General features: G+C 37.4%; 2 protein-coding genes across 2 annotated transcripts in view; one reads left to right on the top strand and one right to left on the bottom strand.

Annotated features, from left to right (window-relative positions):
- The window catches only part of LOC125857196 (MLP-like protein 34), a 384,557-nt gene that overhangs the window by 292,320 nt on the left and 74,001 nt on the right, over positions 1-18,236 (top strand). The gene's annotated exons all lie outside the window — the stretch shown is intronic.
- LOC125857227 (kirola-like) lies at positions 3,425-5,235 on the bottom strand. Its single transcript, XM_049536922.1, has 2 exons — positions 5,007-5,235; positions 3,425-3,984 (listed from the first exon to the last, which is right to left on the bottom strand). The coding sequence occupies exons 1-2, from the start codon at positions 5,191-5,193 to the stop codon at positions 3,719-3,721; spliced, it is 453 nt and encodes a 150-aa protein (XP_049392879.1). The 5' UTR covers positions 5,194-5,235; the 3' UTR covers positions 3,425-3,718.

The following is an 18,236-nucleotide window of genomic DNA, read 5'->3' as shown; positions in this document are numbered from 1 at the left end:
AGAATTCATTTATATAAAAAAAAAGTCTAAGTGTTGACCTACGGTCCTGACTTACGGTCCGTAGGTCAGGTCACGGACCGTAGATCGTGACCGTAGATCGATGCCCCAAAAACCCAACTTCTGTCCCGATCGACGGTTGACCAGTACGGACTGTCAATCGATCTACGGTCCGTAGGTCAGGCCCGTAGATGGGGATCGATAGCCCAGAAATTGCTGCGAATTGATGGTGATTCAACTTTGAAAGGGGCATACCTCTTAGAATCATAATTTCCTCAACATACAATAGGTTCAACTTAATTATACAACCTCAATCATGTCTCACAAAGAACAATAACTTCAACAACACTACCAACAACATCAACAACAATTAACAACTTCAACACTTCAACAACAAACCCCAATCTTTTCTCAAATCATAAAGTAAACTTAGTGTGTGTGATGGAAAGGATCAACCCACACGAAAAACTCACATACCTATTAGGGATCACCCCCGACGATAATCCACGACGTAAAATTGTTGATCTCCTTTCTCCTCTTCTTCTCCTCTCAAGAACCCTAGCTCTCTCTTTAAAATGGGATAAAAGAAATGATCCAAAATCAGCCTAACTCACCATGTAACCTCAAGAGAAAGAATTTGGGAAAAGACCAAAATGCTCTTGAATTTCCGGACGAATTTCCCTTCCAACTGCCCATCTTCTAAAGAGCGTAACTCCCTCATACGAACTCGAAATCAAGCAAACTCGGTGGCGTTGGAAAGATCACTCCACGAGCTTCGCAACCAGTACTGGAACTACTCCTAACTCATCTTGAGCTAGGAGTTACGACTACTCAAAGATGGCCAAAACTCATTGATTTCCATACTTAGCCAAATTTCCAGATTTTTAAACATTTCATTTTATTTTTTTTTTCAAAAAATGACTATTTCCAAATTTCAAGCTTCTTGAAAGCCACTTCAAATTGTCGGATGTTACACCATATTATGTGAGAAAACCTTTCACATCATACTAGTTATGTGTTTATGAGAATAGCCTTTCACATCACAACATAAAACATCATCATTTGGCACTTTACTCTCAAAGCACCCTTAAACCTTTACATAAATTTCATAAGTTCATGCATAAACTTATACATTACCCTTTCACTATTCAAATCTTACTTTCAATCACAAAATCTAGAAATCAAGGATTAGATAGGGATTATATCATAAATTCATGTTATTTCATCACATTATCCAATAATTTGTAAAACTCCTCTTTTATAATCAACAACCCACACCATATGATCACAATTTGGGAAAAATATGGGGGTTCATGGGTTCATAGCGGAAAACCTCATGAAAGCATTGAAAATCATCAATTCATGCATGTTAAAACATAATTCAATCATTAAGATCAATAATTAAAGGAACCCATGGTAATTGAAGAAAATCCTAGCTAATTAGGGAACTCTACCTTTTGAAATAGAGGAATTTGGGGACTCCATGAATGAAAGAGATTCATGGATGAAAACTACCATACCTCAAGTCCAAATGCTAGCCTTCAATGGAGGAATTGAAACCTTGCCTTGAAACCCTAGTTGGATCCTTCTTGTTCTTCTTCAAGTTTCTAGAGAGAGAATATTTGAGAGGAGATTTGATTTCTTTTGGGGAATTTGGAACAATGAAGTAAATGAGTTTAATTTGGGGGTAAAAAGGATTATATAGGAGTCCTAAATATAGGCAAAATAACATAGTATAGGAATTAATTAATTAGGAAAAGACCCAACTAACTCTGAAAATAACTGCCAAGTGACGACCTACGACCACCCATTACCGGACCATGGATGGACCTACGGTTCGTCCTGCCCAACTGTCACTAAGTGCAGAGACTTTTGGCCAATCGATGGACCTCTGGACCACGGATCGTGGACCCACCTACAACACGTAGGTCCAGTCGTGGTTCCTGCCCTTGCAACTTTTCGGATGGCCAATCCACGGACCCACCTACGGTCTATTGTTCAACCTACGGACCGTCGTTGGTCCTCGTGGATGGCACCTGTAAGTTCTGAATTTTTGGTTTATTACCCTTTTTCGGATACGGGATGTTACAACTTATCTCAAGAATATTCAAATCTAGGAATAAAATCCTAGATTTCTCTTTTACTGATTTGAAGTAGATGTAGGGCGTGAGGATGAACTAGTCCAACACTATGATAGCCTTACATACCTCTTAGGTATCAAACCCTTGGCTAAACAACCTTCGAATTTGCAAGAAATCTTGAAGAACGCCTTGACTTTTCTCTTTTCTCCTCTTCTTGAACTCCTCTCAAAACCCTAGCGTATTTTGATTTATGCAAACTGACCAAAATCAGATTTGACCCCAAAAATAATACTAAATTCGTTTTAATCTGATTGGGTGAGGAAAAGACCAAAATACCCCTCACTAATTCGGGTGACTTTCCTTAATTGGACAGGCTAACTTCAAATGGGCATATCTCCCTCATACGAGCTCAAAAATTAGCAAACTTGGTGGCGTTGCAAAGAGGATTCCAAGACCTTTTCAGTTGATATCTCTTGGGCCACCTAACTCATCCTCTAGTGAAAGTTATGGTCATTTGAAGTTGACACAAAATTCATAACTTAGCATAACTTGAAAAAAATTCTAATTTAGCTATTTCCAATTTAGCGCTTTCTAAATATAGCTCTTTCTAAGGCGGGATGTTATAAGAACATACAACATATATTACTTAAATGTCTCATGAAATTTAAGATCAGTTTAAAACTATATAATGTTATGGTTTGAATTTGAAAAGATTTAATCTTCATAAGAAATCAACATAAAGTTATAATACAATATTGATTGTTCCTTATTCTTTTCCTTATGAATAATACTTTCATTCATTTCAATTTGTTTGTTAGAATGTGGGAGACTATGAGGATTAGTAATCTATGGATTAAAATTACAAAATAACAAAACTAATCCTCACTAAATTTGTCTTGCTCTTATTCCCAAAGTCAACTTTCCTAATACCTCTGCTGATATTAAACACATTAGCTTGAGTAATTATATTAATTTAAAATTATTTCTAAAATTATGGCCAATAAACTGAATCTTCCGTATATAAATAAAATATAATTTTAACTATACATAAACATTGTAACGAAAGAGGTTTCAAATGAACCTTTCAGCCTCACCTAGCTCCGGCCCTAGCCATCAAGACAAAGTTTCTTTACTTCTTCTCAAGGTTTAAAGTCCCATAACAATTTACTTTTAAACCATAATTTTATTCCTTTCTCTATGCATATTGTTATTAACTTGTTATCATGACTTATATATAGAAAAAATAAAATTCCGTGTTTATAAAATGGAAAAGTTGAAAGAAAAGCACATACTATTGGTTTTCAGCAGAGAGAAAACAAAAAGGAAAAAGAAAAACTATAATGCAATTCAAATAACAACTTTTATTTTTATTTATCTATAAAAATTAGATATCCACTCGTTTTATTTTTGCTACAAATATATAGTAGACATTTCAAAGCACACCCGCTAATAACAACACACATTATTACAAGACTTTGAGACAACAGCTTAAATCCAAGCATTTGGTATACATTGCTTCAACTTTTCAAAAATGTTGCCGTATTCATATCGATTTCTTCAAAATGCACTACTTTTAAAGAATTCGACATACAATTGTCAACATTTTCAAAGAGTCTCAACAAATGTATAATATTTATGTATCACTTGATGTGGTGATTCTCAATATCTTTGGTTACATTGAGGAGTAATTCCATGAACGTGTGTGGATCTGGCACATTAGCATTCTTCTTTTCATATTCAATAATCCAAGTAACTAAATTGTTTTCACCCTTTGTCTCAACATGAAGAGTGATGTAAAATGATTTGTAATCCTCCAACAAATCACCTTCAATTATCCTTTTTTTAATCAACTTCTTTTCTTCATCTATTTCTTCGACTTTCTCCTTTGCCACCGCTTCTTTCCTATCTGTAAGACAAATATAGTAAATATTTCATACTATTAATTTCATTTTTAAATGATCGAGCGAGTTGGTTTGAATTTGAACGGATTAAAAACGGGTTGAGTCAATAAAAGTATTGTTGGGTCATACATAATGCATCCAAAATTTTCTTGGATTAAATTAACAAACATATTAATTATTACTTGGTTTGAGCTAGATGTCAAACTTTTTTTCGAGGAAATGGTCTCCTAGATATATATGTTATTTGTTAGTTATGTCTTGGATTTTTTCTCTTATTTATTTACGAAACTCATAATATCTATTGATTTAAGAGATTTGTTGTCCTAATAGATTTGGAAAAGGACTATGTTGTCCTTATAGGAATGGAAGAACATTTTCCTTATAGGATTGTGACTACTTATTTGTACACTCATTTTTTTTTCTCATAGTGGAAAACTCTCTCTGCTTTTGCTTGAATGATTAGACCTAGATGAACCTTGTTAAATCCTTGTGTTATTTTTCTTCTCTATTTTTTTTATTTGTGATTGTGTACTATGTGACCCACGATATTTTCGACACAATTGGTATCATATATAGCTTGGTAATTAGGGNTATATATTGTTGATACTGGTAATAATTCTGATGATAGTGACTATGTATGGAAAGTTTGTGCTCTAAGTTTTGATCATAGGCATAATTTCTTGGTTCTTAATTCTGGTGCATTTTTTCACATATGTCCTCACAAGAAATTGAAAATATTTTATGCATTATTTTATTCTCTAAAAACAAAAAATGAATTATTTTTCAACATTTGTTAAATGAAAGACGATGAGTGAGAGGCAAGTTGAAGAAAATATAAATGTCTTTGAACTAACATGCAATAACTTCGACTTTTGCAACTCAGAATTCAATAACTAAGAGTGCATAGTGAGACACCACACTTGTGTTGAAACCACAACAAAATGGTATTGCAGAATATATGAACTGAACATTTTGTGATAGGACACGAAAGATATAAATATTGAAACCAAATATAATAAAGGTTTACCATGGATGAAATTCCAATAATTAACAGAACCAACGGTGCCCCATACACCTTCATGAACATCCACATTTTGTATCTTATCAGGGGACATGTTGGAGATATGGTATGGTTTGTGCCTAAATACTTCATGAAAAACATCTCCATCACACTTGATGTTTATCTCAGAAACCAACTTTCCTTCGAGGCTCATTATTCTTCTATGATATATCACAATGTTATAATAACAAGTGTGTGGTTCATCATTACATGAGATCCTATGTCCTTTTATAGTTAGGCAATGCCAATATTTCTAGGCTCTAGATTATAATAAATTTTTTACTTTTTTCTACCTATACATAATTAGGCATGTCTATGTAATTACACATAATTATTTTGTTCATAAGCATTTTTTAAAGATTGTCATACATTTAGTAAATACCAAAAGTGTTTTTAAGTCAAGTGCTTATAAGTCGAAATCAAGTCATAAGTTGGTCATCTTTAGTTTTATGATTTTATAAGTCGAAATCAAGTCATGATGGTGGTGGTTGCGGCGACAAAGGTGCGTAGTGGTGGTGACTGGTGATTGTGGATAGAGTGATGATGGATACTATTCATATAAAAATATATTTTAATGATATTGAAACTTTGTTCTAGATCTTTATGATTAAAACCTATTCGGAAGTATTTAAATCTTAATGAATATAAATGCACTAATAATCTAATATCTGAATTATTCCATATCAAACCTTCATTAGGTGCAAACGAATAAAGCTTAAGTGTTACGTAAGTTGGCAAATTAAGTTTCCAACTTGTATGAAGTAACTACCTAGAAAATGAGAATTGGGTCCTCATAGAAAAGAGTAATTTTCTCTTTTTCCAAACAAATAATTTTTTAGTGGGATTATAATATCTCATAAATTATGTCTCGCGTTCTTAAAGAACTTATGTCACGCTAGGCGTAAGTTCTTTTTTTAAGAGGTTGAGGGTTCAAGTCCCTCCTTCCGCTCCTGGCTTCGTCGTTTTGTGGTAACAAGTGAAGTGCATAAGCCACTTTAGAGATAGGGGCAAAAATTAATAATCAACTCATAAAAGAAAAAAATTAAAGAACGATCCTTTTGAAGATAAATCTGTGCAATTAAATGAGAAGAAAACCGTTTGCATATTTTCTATTGGATCCTTAAGTAAAGATCAAGAAATCATCAGAATTATGTTCATATTTTGATCTATAAGAACTTGCTGATCTATTATTAGGGGCCGATTATCTCATAAAAATAACTATGCAGTGAGTATATTAGCTTATATATGTTGTGAATAATATTAAAAAATATTACAGAATTACTAATATAAGAGTTGTTATGCTGGTGTTTAATAATGAAATTGTTATACGAGTACATTTTACACTACATTTTAACTTAATATGACACCAGGAACTCCTGTATTAGTAATGCATGAATTATTTTTTCTCATATGGCCAACCAAACATTATATCTCTTTGACAAATTTTATGTTGAGATTAATTATAGACATGTTTTGTATTAGAATTGGAGAGGGGATCTTGTCCATGCCAGTGCTAATACTATATATGTAACGACTTGTTCCTGTCGTTATGGAAAACCCAATGGGGAAAGAATTTGGGTCAGAAAACTTTTGAGTAGTGACTTGAAAATTTGTAACCTAGGCCAAACTTGGACGAAATCTAAGTCATGTGAGGTCTAGGAAAATCTGGTAATAGACGGGAGGGTTTGATTATGAATTTGATCACATGAGTGGATAGCCTAGACGTTAAGGAGCCTGTACAACTTTATGAAATCGAATTCGGGCGAGTAGAACTCTCGAAACTGATCTTGGCATGGAATGGTAGTTTTTGAACATCCAGGTTAGAAGGTGTGTTGTGTAATGGGATCTTAGAACTCAAATTCCATGTTTTTGTCTCCGTGCAAACCGCCAGATCGGGGTTAGTTCCGCCAGGGCGAGGCCGCTGTGGCGGGTTGGGTCCCGCTGTGGCGGGACAGTCGCGAGTTAAGTCAGGGAAAAACCCCAAAATCGTTATTTTCTACAAAACTTCGTTCTTGAGAGCTAGGAGGCGAACCAGAGTAGTTCTTAACAATTTTCCATGATTTCTAGCGCTAAAGGTAAGATAATTACTCCCCCAATCTGTAATTCGATTCTTAGAACTTAGAATCTTGAGTAATTATCATTGGGGGAGAGTTTTGGCCTAAAGTTGATGGTGGAAAAATCCCTAATTGAGTATTGGGATCTTGGGTTTGGCCTAGGATAGATAGTTTGATTATTATCTAGGTAAATTAGGCCTTGTTTATTGATCCTTGCATTACTTAACTGTTTTTAGACCAAGAACAAGCGGAAAGAATCTAGAAAGGGAAGGCTCAAGTGTCTTAGGAGGATTCAAGATTAGTTTCGAGGTAGGTGATTGCTTGATTTCCTGCAAGTGTGATATATGCTAGTTAATTGCTTCATTGTATGCATACGTGTATCCGAATAAGGGAATGCCAATCAAATCTAATGCAAATAAGTATATATGAACAATTACATGCCATGAAACCAATACTTGATTGGATGACTATGAGAGTTGTTTATTATGGGTGTGATTGTGTTAACTGGATCGGGTGTCACATTTTGACACTTATCTTGAATCGAGTGTCACATTCTGATACATACATTGGATCGGGTGTACGTTTCGACGCATATATTGGATCGAGTGTCACGTTCCAACACACTAACAGTTTGGGTGTGGGTTCCATGAGAGGGCCACTATGATTATTACATTCATTTCAACTTGTCGTTGATATTGGAAACTGTATGTTACTCCTGAAATGATAATTGATCTATGTATTCTGTATATGTGTGTTTACTGTGTTGTAATTTCTTGCCTATGTTTCGCTTATTGGGGTGGCTGTGTTATCTTACCAGTACACGGTAGTTGTGTACTGATACCGCACTTGCTCGTTCTTTGTTGAGTACAAGACATATTCAGGAGGCCATTGATAGAACTCAGCTAGGGGATCATTGATTGAAGACCGGATTCAAGAGTGAGCCAGTTCTTCCAAGCTACCAAGGATTCTTCCTTATTTAATCCACTATTTTTGGACTCAGATTGTTTAGTTAGACTTATCTTATGTTAGTTTAGGGGTTGCACCTATTTTCCTTAGATTTGTTGGTTTACAGAGTTTTAGTACAATGACTTTCAGGTTCTAGGGATTGAATTTCTGCAATAGTTATGTTAGTTGATTTGTTAAACTTTCGGAGTTTATGGGAACTCCATATTTTAGTAGTCATTAAAACCTGCTTTCGTATCTTTTAATGTTCTAGTTTTCGTTACGTTGCTTAGTTGGGTTGCAATAATGGTTCTCCCACCGGAGGGTTAGTGTGGGTGCCAATCATGGCGGTTCAGATCGTGACATAGTTGGTATCAGAGCCCTAGGTTCGTTGATCGCATTGTACCAAAATGAATCTAGTAGAGTCTTGCGAAACGGTATGGAGACGTCTGTACTTTTCTTCGAGAGGCTATAGGACTTTAAGAAAACTTATTCCTTTCTTTCTTTGTGCTATTACTTGAATTCAATTGATATCTAGGTGATATAAATTGGTATCTTTCCTCCTTCACTCTATGGTTAGAACTAGAGCATTATAAGTGGTAACACCAACACTAGCAAGAGAGGATGTGTCCTTCCAAATAAGCATGTTTCCCCGATTCAATGTGGGCATGTAATGACTAGTGACAAACATGAGGTTTTTATTATGTTCTTAAGGTTGAAACCTTCATTCTTCAGGGTACTGAATCTAAACATTCTTACGATTTTCTTGTTGATTGTCATGGTTTGCTCCATAAGATGGATACGGTAGCGATTTGGCATTGAGTTTATGATATACCAGTTAAATGGAGACACCAAAATATGGTGGTGATCTCATGTTGAGTGCCGACTAGTAAATGCACTACTCATGACTTGGGAAACATTTTATAACTTTCTGTATGGAGAATTATATACCCGAAACTTTGAGGGATATGAGGAGAGATGAGTTCCTGAATATACAACAACATAATATATTTGTTGCAACCTTTATAAGGCAAAAGTTTGTGTTTTATCCAAATATGGTACTCCACTTTGCTTCAGTCTAGATGAGTAAATTGGTCGTTTTGTGAAGGGATTAAGGTCAGATTTGCAGATTTGCAGATTATAGGTGGCTGCTTTAGAGAAATATTTTCAGGAAGTGGTTGATTTTGTGATGGAGGTAGAAGGGGGTGAAGTCAGAAGACTTTGCCAAGGTGACAACATTCAAGGAGTTTTGAAAGGGAAGGCTAGATAATGAACACCACTACATTGGAAAATATATTTAGTATTGTTGGCATAACATGTATGGGTTGCTTAATAAATGATGAAATTATGTTGTGATAGTTGAGGTTTGAATTTCTACTACAATTTCCTAGATTGAGTGTATATCAAAGTGGGTCATGATACAACTACTACAATAGCAGCATTGCTTACTTGATTGAGTTATTATGTGTGTTACTATTGTAGAGAACCTGGGCATATGAGGAGGAAATCAGCGAGGCCGTGAAGGCCGGAGAAATGGTATTGCAGGTAAGGGATCAATGTCTTCAGGCAAAGGAGGTTGCCCGTCAAGATGACATGGCTCAATTTTATGCCTTTTCGGGCAATATCGAAGCTGAGGTGTCTGATGCAGTGATCACATGTGTTATTCTTATCTGTGAGTGAATGAATACTATTTTGCTTGATTCGGGTTCTACTTATTCATACTTTCACGCCCCGAGCCTACACCCTGGGTGGGACCGGCACCCAGAGACCATTTCTGGCCCCAAGCGAACCCTTGGCTTGACTCTTAACTCAGCGGAAACCTCAAAAGAATAACTCGATGCAATGCAATATTACAAAACAACTTCACTTGAATTGTAGCTGTACTTGACTTTTAGAAGTACCTTGGAGTGTTGGAAACAACTAGGAAACATAGGTATAATACCTAGGAACATGTATGAAAAAAATGGTGAATGAAAGGGAAGGATTGGTGTCCTTGGCACTAGGAGAGGTGCGACAGCCCAGCCCCTTTTTCCCCAAAAATCCGACTTTTTCCCCTTGTTTCTTTCCAATTCTAAACCTTCTCAACCTAAAGGTTTCAGCAGCAACACTTAGAATCATAAAGACCCTTATTATACAATAGATTCAACTCAAAAATCACAGCCGGAAATCTGTGCTAAACCAGCAAGAACTTCAACACAACACCACTACAACTTCAACAACCAATAAATCTTTTCTTGGGATTAAAAACGAGTTGGTGTGTGGGGGTATGAACCAACCAACACTAAGGATCATCAATCTCTCAACATACAATAGATCACAACTCAAATACACAGCCCAATCCTGTCCCACAACCAACAATAATTTCAACAACACAACTAACAACATCAACAACAACTAACAACTTCAACAACAAATCCAATCTTTTCTCAAACCATAAACATGAGCTTGGTGAGTGGGGGAAAGGATCAACCCACACAAAGAACTCACATACCTTGATAGGGATCACCCCCGACGAAAATCCACAATGATCTTAACGAATCTTGTTGATCTCCTCTTTCTTCTCCTTCTTCTCTTCTTCTTCTCTTCTTCACTCTCAAGAACCCTAACTCTTTCTCTTTCAAAATGGGACAAAATGATCCAAAGATCAGCCTAATACAACAATATAACCTCAAAAGAAATGATTTGTGAAAAGACTAAAATGCCCTTAAATTTCCGGACGGACTCCTTGCCAACTGCCCCAACTTTCAAAGGGCATAACTCGCTCATAAAAACTCGGAATTGAGCAAACTTGGTGGCGTTGGAAAGATCATTCCACAAGCTTCGAAACCATAACTGGAACTACTCCTAAATCATCCTGAGCTAGGAGTTACGACTGCTCAAAGTTGGCCAAAAATCATTGATTTCCACACTTAGCCAAATTTCCAGATTTTTGAACTTAGCCAAATTTCCAGATTCTGGACTGCCAAATTTCCAGATTTTAAAGTTTTCAAAAAAATGACTATTTCCAAATTCAAGCTTCTTCATATTCATTTTAAATTATCGGATGTTACACATACGTGCCAGTTTAGTTTCCCTTGGGATTTAATGCGGTTTATGATGTGCTTGGTGCCCCCATCCAAGCTTCTACCCCAGTTGGAAAGTCAGTCATAGTCACCCATGTATATTGTGCTTGTCTTGTTCTGTATATGGGTTTTCAAACTTGGGCTGATTTGGTTATTTTGGATATGACTAACTTCGATATAATCTTAGGCATAACTTGGTTGTCCCCCTATTATGTTGTGCTTAATTGTAATGCTAAGTCTGTGACTCTAGAGATACCAGGTAGGGAAAAGTTGGAGTAGGAAGGGGTGTACACGCCTAAGCCATCTAAGGTCATATCTTTCATGCGGGTTAGGAAAATGGTGAGGCAGGGGTATTTGGCATATTTGGCTCATATTCGGGAGATTGATGTTGAGCCTCCTTCTATTGAGTTTATTCCTGTAGTATCTGAATTCAAGGAAGTGTTTCCTACCGATTTGCCTGGTATGCCTCCGGATGGAGTTATAAATTTTTGTATTTACTTGGAACCTGACACTCGCCCCCATCTCCATTCCTCCTTATCGCATGGCTCCGGTAGAATTGAGAGAGCTTAAAGCTCAAATCTAGGAGCTTCATGATAAATGTTTCATCCGTTCTAGTGCTTCTCTATGGGGTGCTTCTGTTTTGTTTGTTAAGAAGAAGGATGGTAGTATGAGGACTAGTGATTTTATCTTAAGCTATAAAGGAGTGGATTGATACCAGAATGACAAGCTTATGGATAAAGAAAGTCCCATTGAGTATACTTGGGTAAAGGAAATTGAAGATTTTACTAAAAAAGTGCGTATAAAATTGGGTTAGTCTTTTGAATTTGATGAGTATACTTGAGTTTGAGGTGTCATGTCGATGAAAAGGTTCACTTCGTAGTAATAGTCAGGGTTAACTGAGCATAATGGTAATAAGAGTTCGTCATGGATTGTGATGGGATGAAACTATATAATAAGATTGTTGGTTAAGCGAATTTTGTATAGTATTTACGACTTGCAAATATATAAGGTTGTGGTTTTCTAATATTGGTGAGTAACTCCCAAAACTGATCTTGGCATAGAAGGGTTGTTTTTAAACATCCAGGTTTGAAGGTGTGTTGTGAAATGGGAGCTTGGAACTTAAATTCCGAGCTTCTGTCTCCGTGCAAGCCGCCAGAAAGAAGTTAGTTCCGCTAGGGTAGGGACGCTATGACAGGTTGGGTCTCGCTGTGGCGGGACAGTTGCGAGTTAAGTAGAACTCGAGTGGTCAAGTTTCAGTTTTCGAGTGAGCCAGTCTTAGAGTGGAGTAGTAGTTCAGCAGTGCCTAAGGGTCGTTTCNCGAGTTCATGATTCTAGTGTTGAGATACCTCATTTCCAGTCAGTTCCTATAGTAAGAGAGTTTCCAGAAGCTTTTCCTGATGATCTACCCGGAATTCCTCCTGAGAGAGAGATAGATTTCGGTATAGATCTCATTCCAGATACTCGTCCTATCTCTATTCCGCCATATAGAATGGCACCAGCAGAATTGAAAGAGTTGAAAGAGCAGTTGAAAGATCTCCTAGAAAAGGGTTTCATTCGACCAAGTGTTTCACCTTGGGGTGCTCCGGTCTTGTTTGTGAGAAAGAAAGATGGTTCCCTTAGGATGTGTATAGATTACCGCCAGTTGAATAAGATTACCATCAAGAATAAGTACCCTCTTTCGAGGATTGATGATCTTTTCGATCAGCTTCAGGGTGCCACTTGTTTTTCGAAGATTGACCTCAGATCAGGCTATCACCAGTTAAGAGTGAGGGAATGTGATATTCCAAAGACAGCATTCAGGACTAGATATGGTCATTACGAGTTTTTGGTCATGTCTTTTGGTTTGACCAATGCACCGACAGCTTTCATGGACTTGAGGAATAGAGTCTTCAAACCTTATTTAGATATGTTTGTTATTGTCTTTATTGATGACATACTAATCTATTCAAGGAATGAAGAAGATCATGCTAGTCATCTCAGAATAGTTCTTCAGACTTTGAAAGATAAGGAGTTGTATGCCAAGTTCTCTAAGTGTGAGTTTTGGCATAAGTCTGTGGCATTCCTAGGCCACATTGTGTCCAGTGATGGAATTAAAGTTGATACTCGGAAAATTGAGGTAGTGCAGAATTGGCCTAAACCCACATCTCCAACTGAAATTAGGAGTTTCTTAGGATTAGCTAACTGTTATAGGAGGTTTGTAGAGGGGTTCTCGTTTATTGCATCTCCTTTGATGAACTTGACTCAGAAGGCAGTAAAATTTCAATGGTCGGAAGCTTGTGAGAAAAGCTTTCAGGAATTGAAAAAGAGACTAATTACAACTCCAGTATTGACGTTACCAGAAGGTACTCAAGTTCTTGTGGTGTATTGTGATGCATCTAGAATTGGTTTGGGTTGTGTCTTAATGCAGAATGGCAAGGTTATAGCTTATGCCTCTAGACAGTTGAAAGTTCATGAGAAGAATTACCCAACCCATGACTTAGAGTTGGCTACTGTAGTATTTGCTTTGAAAATATGGCGTCACTATTTGTATGGTGTGCATGTCGACATATTCACTGATCACAAGAGCCTTCAAATGTGCTTACACAGAAAGAGCTTAATCTCAGACAGGGGAGGCGGTTAGAATTACTCAAGGACTATGACCTTAGTATTCTTTACCACCCAGGTAAGGCTAATATTGTTGCTGATTCTTTGAGCAAGTTGTCTATGGGTAGCACCGCCCATATTGAAGAAAGAAGGAGAGAGTTAGCAAAAGATGTGCACAAACTGGCATGCCTGGGAGTCAGACTTTCAGATTCCGCAGAAGGAGGAATAGCGGTGGTGAATGAGGCCGAGTCATCACTAGTGTCAAAAGTGAAAGAGAAGCAAGAGCAAGATCCCATTTTGCTTGAGTTGAAGGCAAATGTCCAAAAGCAAAGAGTATTGGCTTTTGAACAAGGGGGAGATGGTGTATTAAGATATCAAGGTAGATTGTGCGTCCCTATAGTAGATGGACTCCAAGAGAGGATTATGGAGGAAGCTCATAGCTCCAGATATTCCATTCATCCGGGTTCCACGAAGATGTATCGTGACTTAAGAGAAGTGTATTGGTGGAATGGCATGAAGAAGGGCATTGCAGAGTTTCTTGCTAAGTGTCCAAATTGCCAACAAATGAAAGTTGAACACCAAAGGCCCGATGGTTTAGCTCAGAGGATAGAACTTTCGGAATGGAAGTGGGAGATGATCAATATGGATTTCATCACAGGGTTGCCAAGGTCTCGCAGACAACATGATTCTATTTGGGTGATTGTCGACAGAATGACAAAGTCAGCTCATTTTCTACCGGTAAAGACTACCATTTCAACAGAAGATTATGTCAAGTTATATATTCAAGAGATAGTGGACTTCATGGAGTCCCAATCTCCATTATTTCAGATAGAGGTGCACAGTTTACTGCACAATTCTGGAAATTTTTTCAGAAAGGCTTGGGTTCAAAGGTGAACTTGANATTATGGAGGAAGCTCATAGCTCCAGATATTCCATTCATCCGGGTTCCACGAAGATGTATCGTGACTTAAGAGAAGTGTATTGGTGGAATGGCATGAAGAAGGGCATTGCAGAGTTTCTTGCTAAGTGTCCAAATTGCCAACAAATGAAAGTTGAACACCAAAGGCCCGATGGTTTAGCTCAGAGGATAGAACTTCCGGAATGGAAGTGGGAGATGATCAATATGGATTTCATCACAGGGTTATCAAGGTCTCGCAGAAAACATGATTCTATTTGGGTGATTGTCGACAGAATGACAAAGTCAGCTCATTTTCTACCGGTAAAGACTACCATTTCAGCAGAAGATTATGTCAAGTTATATATTCAAGAGATAGTGAGACTTCATGGAGTCCCAATCTCCATTATTTCAGATAGAGGTGCACAGTTTACTGCACAATTCTGGAAATTTTTTCAGAAAGGCTTGGGTTCAAAGGTGAACTTGAGTACTGCCTTTCATCCTCAGACTGATGGGCAAGCCGAGCGTACTATTCAGACTTTAGAAGATATGTTGAGAGCTTGTGTGATCAATTACAAAGGCAATTGGGATGATCACCTACCTCTCATTGAGTTTGCCTACAATAACAATTATCACTCTAGCATCCAGATGGCTCCATACGAAGCTCTTTATGGGAGAATATGTAGATCTCGTATTGGATGGTTTGAAGTTGGTGAAGCAGGGTTGATAGGACCAGACTTAGTTCACCAAGCTATGGAGAAGGTGAAAGTGATTCAAGAGAGGTTGAAAAGGGAACAGAGTCGCCAGAAATCCTACACTGATGTTAGGAGAATGGCATTAGAGTTTGAAATAGATGATTGGGTTTATTTGAAGGTTTCACCCATAAAGGGGGTATGAGGTTTGGTAAGAAAGGGAAACTTAGTCCCCAATATATTGGACCTTACCGAATAGCTAAGAGGATTGGTAGCGTTGCTTATGAGTTGGAGTTACCACAGGAACTAGCAGCGGTTCATCCGGTATTTCACATCTCCATGTTGAAGAAGTGCATAGGCGATCCTTCATTGATCCTACCAACTGAAAGTATTAGTATCAAGGATAACTTATCTTATGAGGAGGTGCCTGTTCAAATTTTAGATAGTCAAGTTCGTAGGTTGAGAACGAAAGATGTAGCCTCAATCAAGGTCCTTTGGAGGAACTAATTTGTTAAGGGAGCTACTTGGGAAGCCGAAGAGGACATGAAAAAAAGATATCCACATCTCTTTGAATCCGGAGGAAATGCAGATTAAGGTACTAATTTCTTTCTTAGTGCTCTTTTAATTATAATGAGCATGTTGTGGTTGTTGTTGTGTTTGCATGGTTGTTTGTTGGGTGTTGAGTTGATGTTACACCCTTAGCTTTGTAAGAGTAACCTCATTCGAGGACGAATGTTCCAAAGGGGGAGATATTGTAGCATCCGGTAATTTGAAATATCTATGAAGAGGCTTAAAATCGAAAATAGTCATTTTTGGAAGGAATTCAAAAAAAATTGGAAAATTTGGCAAAGTGTGGAAATCAGTGAATTTTTGGCCAACTTTGAGCAGTCGTAACTCCTATCTCAGAATGAGTTAGGAGTAGTTCCAGTTATGGTTGCGAAGCTTGTGGAATGATCTTTCCAACGCCACTGAGTTTGCTCGATTCCGAGTTCGTATGAGCGAGTTATGGCCATTGAAAGTTTGGCAGTTGGAAGGGAATCCGTCCAGAAATTTTAAGGGCATTTTGGTCTTTTCCCTAGCCATTTCTTTTGGGATTATATTGTTGTGTTAGGCTGATCTTTGGATCATTTTGTCCCATTTTAAAAGAGAAATAGTTAGGGTTCTTGAGTGAAGAAGAGGAAAAGAAAGAGAAGAAGGAGAAGAAGAAGAAAAGAAAGAGGAGATCAACAAGTTTCCGTCAAAGATCGTCGTGGATATCGTCGGGGGTGATCCCTATCTAGGTATGTGAGTTCTTAGTGTGGATTGATCCTTTCCCCCATACATCAAACTCATTTTATTAATTTGAGAAAAGATTAGATATGTTGTTGAAGTTGTTGGGTTGTGTTGTTGATGTTGTGGTTGTGTTGTTGAAGTTTGTTGTTGGTTTGGTGCATGTTCCCGAATGGAATTATGAGTTGAATCTAGTGTATATTGAGGGTTTTTAATGATTCTAAGTGATTGGGGAAGAAACCATTCGATTTTAGGCGAAATAGGGTGAGAAAACGAGAAAATGAACTTGCTGAAATTTCTGGGTTAGGGGCCTGGCGCGATGCGCCTGCCAGAGCGCCCCAAACTCACCTCTGAAGTTTTAGGGCTGGCGCTCTGTGCCTTGCAGAGTGCCAAGGACGCCAAGACTTCTCTTTTATCCCCCACTTTCTTATGCATGTTCCTAGGTATTGTACCTATGTTTCCTAGTTGTTTCCAACACTCCAAGGTACTTCTAAAAGTCAAGAACTCATCCGTAACATGTGATCAAACACCTTGAATCCAAAATTTCAATTCAAGGAGAGTTAGTTAGAAGTCAAGTGAAGTTAGAAGTTAAGTGAAGTTAAGAGTTAAGCTTAGAAGTTAAGCAAGTTTTAAAGTTGTTCAAGAATCTTTATTCAACGTTTTAACTTCATTTTTAGACTCAAGTTTCAAGTCAAGCAAAGAGCTTAGAGTTTCAAGCTAAGTAAAGAGTCTCAAGACTCAAGTTAAGTCAAGAGTGTAAGTTGAGTTCATTTCTCAAAAGCTATTAGGGAACTATGTATTCCCAAAGAAGTTTCTAAATGTTTTTACATTTGAGTAAGACAGGGACTATGATTTCCAAAAGAGCCTTTGGGCTAGTTTTCAAGAAAAAGGAACATCATTTCCAAGTGCGCCTTTGGGTTAGATTTTGAGTAATTATCTCAACTAAAGAAGGATATGTTTAAAACACTTATGAGCTAAAGTATTTTTGGGAGTAGTATCAAGCACCGAATTGGGGACACGAGTTCATATTAACTCAACTCTCCATAAGAACCATGTAGTCAACATGGGAGTTAATGGGTCATACTTTTTAGATTAATCCATAAAGTTAAGCTAGTGGATCCACTTAGTAAAGTTAGCTTCCTATATCACGGCAAGATATAGGATGGTCCTCGGGCAACGTGAGGTAAAACGTTGTATCACCACTCAGATTCATAGTGGTGGTTTGTCGGTTAAAGAAACTCCCACAGNGTTAGCTTCCTATATCACGGCAAGATATAGGATGGTCCTCGGGCAACGTGAGGTAAAACGTTGTATCACCACTCAGATTCATAGTGGTGGTTTGTCGATTAGAGAAACTCCCACAGTAGAAATTGCATGGTTCCTCGAGGAGTTCTGCTTAGTGTGGATGGGGGTATGGGACTTCATTCATGCATTGCACAAGTAGACTTTGAGAGGAAGCATGGTATTTTCATGATATTATAAATATGATTTTTACGTCATGTTTTAAGAGTTTTACAAGCTTTATATATTTGCATATGTCTTATTGCTTTATATATTGAGTTCAGTTATTCATGAGTTGAATAGAGCCAAGGTAAGTGTTCTCTTGTACTCCTTTCAAGCTTAAGTTGTGGTTTAGCTTTCCAGCTCGCATACTCGTACATTCAATGTACTGATGCCAGTTGGCATGCATCTTATGACGA

This window comes from Solanum stenotomum, chromosome 2 (assembly GCF_019186545.1).
Source record: "Solanum stenotomum isolate F172 chromosome 2, ASM1918654v1, whole genome shotgun sequence".
NCBI classification, from domain to species: Eukaryota; Viridiplantae; Streptophyta; class Magnoliopsida; order Solanales; family Solanaceae; genus Solanum; species Solanum stenotomum.
The sequence above is the reverse complement of the archived record's forward strand: the minus strand, read 5'-3'. Positions and strand labels throughout refer to the sequence as shown.